This window comes from Diadema antillarum, unplaced genomic scaffold (assembly GCF_040938485.1).
Source record: "Diadema antillarum isolate AM-2024a unplaced genomic scaffold, OU_Dant_1.0 scf00000123, whole genome shotgun sequence".
Classification (NCBI taxonomy): domain Eukaryota; kingdom Metazoa; phylum Echinodermata; class Echinoidea; order Diadematoida; family Diadematidae; genus Diadema; species Diadema antillarum.
The window spans coordinates 145759-152500 of record NW_027271012.1 but is presented as its reverse complement, the minus strand read 5'-3'; the positions used below and the strand labels follow the sequence as shown (position 1 = coordinate 152500).

At 38.1% G+C, this 6742-nt stretch overlaps 1 protein-coding gene across 1 annotated transcript in view; it reads left to right on the top strand.

Annotated features, from left to right (window-relative positions):
- The window catches only part of LOC139720158 (Y+L amino acid transporter 2-like), a 40152-nt gene extending 36562 nt beyond the window's left edge, over positions 1-3590 (top strand). Inside the window, exons 8-10 of the mRNA XM_071631524.1 lie at positions 664-813; positions 1890-2067; positions 3365-3590. Coding sequence (XP_071487625.1) covers positions 664-813; positions 1890-2067; positions 3365-3420 — 384 coding nt within the window. The 3' untranslated portion in view covers positions 3421-3590. The remainder of the gene's footprint in view (positions 1-663; positions 814-1889; positions 2068-3364) is intronic.
- The last annotated feature ends 3152 nt before the right edge of the window (positions 3591-6742 follow it).

Sequence of the window (6742 nt, the reverse complement as noted above, 5' to 3'; positions counted from 1 at the left end):
ATGGAGTTCGCTTTCCAGAAGGGTGGTATAGAGAAAACAGTATTTTTCTCCTCCAGGTACTGTCTTATGGACTTATCCAGTGACGATTTCATATGTTCCTCCCATAACATTATCTGGAGACTCTTTAGCAGTAACGCTGTCACTTGAATCATCTCCAAAATGTCGGGCCTTCAGGGGATCGTAATCATTGCGCAGATGAGCTCATATTAACTCAAGACTTGCTGTCACACTGTTCAGCTGCTGTTGACAGTACCCAAAGTCATCGGTCATTTACAAATAGAAGGAAATCAAACATTAGATTGGGCACGATAGACGACATGAGAAGCAATTAGTAAGACAAACAGGCAATTGTTATCTTGGCGTCATCAGGTCGAGTTTGTCACAGTTGTTGTTTTTATATATCTGGTGGTATGATGGCCAACTTGGTAGCAGATGTTAATGACAAAACTGTTCGTGTTTTTTACCTAAAATCACCGTGACAAATCTTCAGAACATAATCATATTTGGCCCTCAGAAGGCAGTCTGAATTAATTTCATTGGAGATTTACATTATGTCCTGAAATGATGTAGGAGTCAATTGCTCGAGTATCTCATCAAATTTTCATGGTATCTTACCTCCTTCCCTTGTTTTGTTTATTTTTTTGTTTCTCTATCTATTTCCAGTCTCTACTGACCATCCTGTACTCGCTAGCTGGCGACGTCTTCACACTCATCAATTATTTTAATTTCGTCACATGGTTCAGCAGCGCCCTCGCCGTTGCAGGTCTTATATGGCTACGATACAAGGAGCCAGACAGACCCAGACCGTACAAGGTAAAGGTCGTGTGCCGGGGAAAATTAGGTTTACCTCTGACAGTAACAACGATCCCTAATTTTGCAGGAGGGTCCCCGAAATGGTAATTTTAATAATGTCTTCTTTATCCTGGATAGCCTCTTCACTGCTCTACTTGTTCTACTAGAGGGTTCTGCCATTATTATTACCATAGCGTTGCCAGGTACCCATTTATACACCTTTAGGTTTAATGACTTGCGCACAGCATAGCAATTAAAATATAAAATCGTCGTTTTCTCCTACTTTTAAGTCGGTTACAGTTTGTTTTTCCGAAGGGTGGTGGTTCCTAAGGCTCGTTTATAAATCCAAAAATGAAAATATGGTTTGTTGTTCCGAAGGTTCGTGAATGCAAAATGAAATAAGGTTCGTTATTCCGAAGGTTCGTCAATCCGAAAGCGAAATAGGGTTCGTAATTCTCAAGTTTCGTTAGCACAGAGGGGTTCCATAAATGTTTTATTTAGTACTCACCTTCCTTCCATTTTGGTTTTAATGTACCTCATTTCATTTTCGGACTGGCGAACATTTGGAATAACGAACCTTATTTCATTTTCGGATTGACGAACCTTTGAAATGACGAATCTTCGGATTAAAGCCACAAATTTTCAGATTAACGAATCCTATTTCATTTTCAGATTAATGAACATATAGGCATGGGAATTCGTGTGTTTTAAAATAACGAACCTCCAGAATAACAAGCTTTTTTCAATTTCGAATTAACGGACCTTAAAAATAATAAACATCACTCGTTGAATCATCATCTTTATTATTATTTTTATAATGATTATCGTCATTATTATTAGTATTGTTATTGCCATTTGTAACCATTACGTAAAATGTAATTTCCTGAATTGTCAATAGCTATAAAGATAGTGAAAAAAAATAGAGAATAATTATAAACCATGCTAACAGACAGTCTTTTGAACGGATACTTGAATACATCCATTCAGTCAAGGGGATACGTATACAGAAAGAGAGAGAGAGGGGGGGGGGGGGAGAGAGGTATGATGCACCCTACATTACACGTTTTTGATTTTCTCCTCTCAAAATCGCCGTACAGGTCAACATCCTCCTCCCCATCATCTTCGTTATCGCCTGCATCTTCCTGCTCGTCATGGGAACCATCGCTGCCCCACTCGACACCGTCATCGGTATCGCCATCATGTGCACGGGCATCCCAGTCTACTTCTTCATCGTGCGGCCTAAGAACAAACCTCTGTGGGCGCTCAAGGCCAACGGTGAGTATACTGCGGTCACCTGACCTTATCCTCGGTCACCTGACCGTATCCTCGCTCACCTGACTGTATCCTCGGTCACCTGACCGTATCCGCGGTCACCTGACCGTTACTTTTCTCTAAAACGTAAAACACAATGACGAGCTTGAATAAAAAACAACAGCAACGTTTCCGCAAGTCCTTTATTCAATTTACAGGAAAACTTCGTTATGACGAGGACCTGAAAAGTACGACAATTACCTTATCATATCGGGTTTCACACTCTAAATCATTATTTCAAAAAAAAAAAAAAGAATAAGCAAACAGAGAAGTATTTAGAGTTGGAACTTCCAAAATCACCTTGTTACAAGCGGGGGTCGTTATATCCAACCTCTTTATAACGAGGTTTTTACTGTATAAACGTTATTTTCTACTATTAACATTGCTGTTGCTGCAGCTAATTTTCTACTACTTTTGTCGCTTACGATGATATCACTGCTCCTCCAATTAATTGTATATAATTGATAATGAATTATTACAGTCTACAAATACTGTGACTATACAATGGACTTTCGTTACAGCAAACCATTTGGAATCACTTAAAGGGGATGGCTAGTAACTGATCAGTGGGAATCAGTGGGAATGCTGGGGATGATTGTTTCAATCCTTGTGGGATTCATTTAAGAGGACATTATATATCTATTTTGTGAAAATTATTTGCTTCAGAGTGCTCTCATATTCAAGTAATGTGCAGTTTAATGCTTCCAGGTTAGCGTCCCTGGTCAGTGACGGAGCATTAATCTGTACATTACTTGAATGTGAGACCGTTCTGAAGCAAATAATTTTCACACAACAATAGATATAAGTAATAGACTCTAAAATTAATCCCGCAAGAATTGGAACAATCATCCCCTAGCATTCTCACTGATTCCCACTGATCAGTTACTAGCCATCCCCTTTAAACCATGTCAAAATTTAGTTATTCATGTATAAATGAGGATTTCAAAAAAGTAATACGTGGAAACTTTAAAAGATGGGGCAAGAAACTGTACTGCTATATTTTCTTATGATAAAAGAAACTTTAATAGAAATTTGTGACACATGTAGTAGAGTGACATAAACATATTAACTTATAATACGTTTCACACGTCATGAAACTTCTACTTTATACGGATCCCTACCTTTTGGCAGCATGCATACACACACGTCCCCTGACACAAATTCCGATGAAGGTAAAAGTTAACTTTCGAGCATTGTAGCAGGTCGACAGAGATTGAGCTTCTTTTGATGATTTCGCTCCGTTTGTATTTTTTTTTTACAGACTTTGTCACCAGATGGTTCCAGAAGCTGATGCTGGTGTGTGCCGAGGAGAGGTAATCGAAGGGCAGCTGTGTCTGTATACTTGTATAAGCGCTCCAAGGAATATTTATCGTATTAGGAACACTTACAGGAACTCATAGACATGGTGGTACTTGTCATGCGCTAGAGAAGTCTCGACGATCCAATCTGTGTGGTTCTGGTATGCATTTTGAACATTTTTAACAATGGATGGCGCTCTATAGCTATAATGAATGTACTCCATACTGTATTTCTGTATTAGAGTACTGAGCCGCCTTTCGCGCATTATGCATCTTCTCCAGTGGCGTATCTAGGGAAAACGGCGCCCGGGGCAAGCGCGAAAATTGCGTCCCTAATTTCTGAAAAAGACTAGTGTTCAACCCCAACCCGATCCCGGCAGGGACTTTAAGCAAAGTCCACATGATATGCTTTTCAAGCCCTTAAAAGGGGTCTTTTGAAAGTGATTTAAATGTAATGAATTTTGATAAATTTTGGCGAGCGAGCCGAAAATTTTTGTATTTCAGCTGACAAAACATGGAATTCTTGTCATTTTTTTCTTATCAAATCTTACAATTCTAATCAAGAGGGTGACGGCCTTATAAAATTACGATTTATCTATACCAAGAAACTGAGTATTTTAAAAAATATTCTAAATCAGGGGGGCATTTCATGAAGCATTTTGTCCGACAACTTGTCGGACAAAATTTGCTCTCAGCCAATCAGAAGCAAGGATTTCAGTAGCTTTTAACAGTTTGTCAGTCGAAATATCTGACAAATTGCTTCATGAAATGTCCCCATGTACGCGCGAGTGAGCCGAAATTTGTATATTTCCGCGTCATCATGACATTTTATTCTTATCTCCTTTTTGCTTTGATAAATTTTGGCGAGCGAGCGCAGCGAGCGAGCCGAAAATTTTTGTATTTCAGCTTACAAAACGTGGAACTCTTGTCATTTTTTGCTTTTCAAATCTTACAATTCTAATCAAGATATAGTGACGGCCTTATAGATAACGATTTTTACCAACAAACTGAGGACTTGAAGAAATACTCTAAATTAGTACGAGCGATTGAGCCGAAATTTGTATATCTCCACGTCATCATTACGTTTTGTTCTTATCTTGTTAGATTTTTTTTTTGCCCCCCCCCCCGTATTTTCGAAACCGTTGGCGCCTTCTTTTGATCCAATTGGCGATCGCTTCAGAACGAAAGAAATTGCAGCCGCTGCTCTGTGAAACATTTTGCCTGCTAAACATAAAATGACATGTGTGAACACAATAGACATTGTCATTTTGTCCGCGCCATCATCACATTTTGTTCTCACCTTCTTCTTCTATATAAAATTTAGAGAGCGAGCGCAGCGAGCGAGCCGAAAATTGTTGTATTTCAGCTTACATAACATGGAATTCTTCTGTGAACACAATAAACATTGTCATTTTGTCCGAGTCATCATTGTTTTTTGTTTTTATCTTTTTTTTATTTGGTTTTCTGCCCCCCCCCCCCCACACACACACACCATTCTTCCTCCTCCCCCCTTCCGGTGAGTTGTTTCTTCTTCTTCTGCTACTTCTTCTTTTTTTTTCTTTTTCTTTTTTCCTTTTTTCTTCCTTTTTTCTTTTTTCTTTCTTGTTCTTTTTTTTTTTTGCGCCCCCAAGGAGTGGCGCCCGGGGCACGTGCCCCCCTTGCCCCCCCCCCCCCCCCTAGATACGCCACTGATCTTCTCATATAGAAAGACAATGCAAATTTCTCTTCAATGTTTCGTGGCATTTCACCAAACAAGAGCATGTTTCCGTCATTAGTGAGGAACTTCAGCTTACATCAATTTAACATCAATCTCGCATTGGACTTTCCGTATCAATACTATGTTTGTAAAGATCATCATTTTCAGGGCATTTTTTTTTGAACATACGACTATTTTTTTTTAATTAAACCCTGACTCGAACAAGGAGGCAACATTTACTCAGACCATGATATTTCTGAGATCAGCTGTCATGAAATGTCTCGCCCAGCAAATTTGATAGTTGGTATTTAAACGTAATAGTCTATAGACGGTTACGTCATTGGTGGATGTGCTGGAAATCACACAGAGTTCTCTGAGGTGTTCACTTGTGGAAAATTCTTTGTATTAGATTTCTTGTAGACTGATACCTGTGATGGTGATTGTATAGGATGGGAGTGTGTGCAAATTGTTTTATTTTGAAGTGTGTGGAAGTGTGGTTGTTTGTTCAACATTGTTCATTTCTTACAGTAGTAGCACTTTTTTTTAAAGAAAATAAAAATGCATAAATCCACCAGCGACATGATAAGCTGACTGAGCTACAGGATATATGATGCTACGTGTATGTCTTGCCAATGGAATTGTGTGTGCGATAGCGGTTTTATGCACTTTTATTCTTTATTTTTCGGTCAGTGTTTTACTATTTCTTGCACCCCAGTTACACTGTACTATTGCTCAGACGCACATACTAGCATAGTTATCATAAGTAAATGGAGAAAGTAATATTTTATTTGATATCTTTTTAAATCTACTCGTGGAGGATTGATCACAATCTCCCTTTTGGTTCCCCTGTGCTCTATTCTTATTAGACGGTATTGTGCGAAGACTTTCATTGCTATGTATTGGTTTGTAAAAAGTTCATTGACTTTATCAGAATGTATAATACATGAGTATATGTTTACTATAGGATTATAGGTAGGACTTACATAGATGCAGCACACCGCAATGTGCTGGTTAGTAAAACAGTATATTTCTTGTGAATAGATCTATTTTACCTCTGGGAAGGATTGTTTTGCTATTTGGTGTATATATATCTCTCTCTTTCTTTTATTGATATTATAATAACGATGAAGATAATTATGTACAAGTTGTCTCATATTTTCGTGAGGGCAATGCAACATTCCATGATGATTAATTTGCACAAAGGTAAAAGTTCCGTATGTTTTGTATTGTCTATCCTCAAATTCAATGTATGCATACATACACACGTACTATAAAATTATATACACATGCAATTTCAGGACAAACATGACATAATGTATATAATATGACCTTGTCGAACAGAAACAATACCATTTATCATTGTGTTCTCTTAACAAATAATGTAAGAGGAATGCAACATTATCAGGTGCTATATTCCACAGCATATTTCTTAAACGTTTTCGTTAACAGTCGTGCTGTATTTACTTTGAACGTATAAGTGGTGTACTAAACTCTAAACAGAATGATCCATCAGTCGGCAAATATCTTACTATGTATGTTGTTTCCCAGCAACATTTATAGGTATAACTAGAAAGACATAACATTATTGAACTCCTCTTTTATATCTATAACGGATTGCACTGTACGCGCTGTTTATCACCGAAGC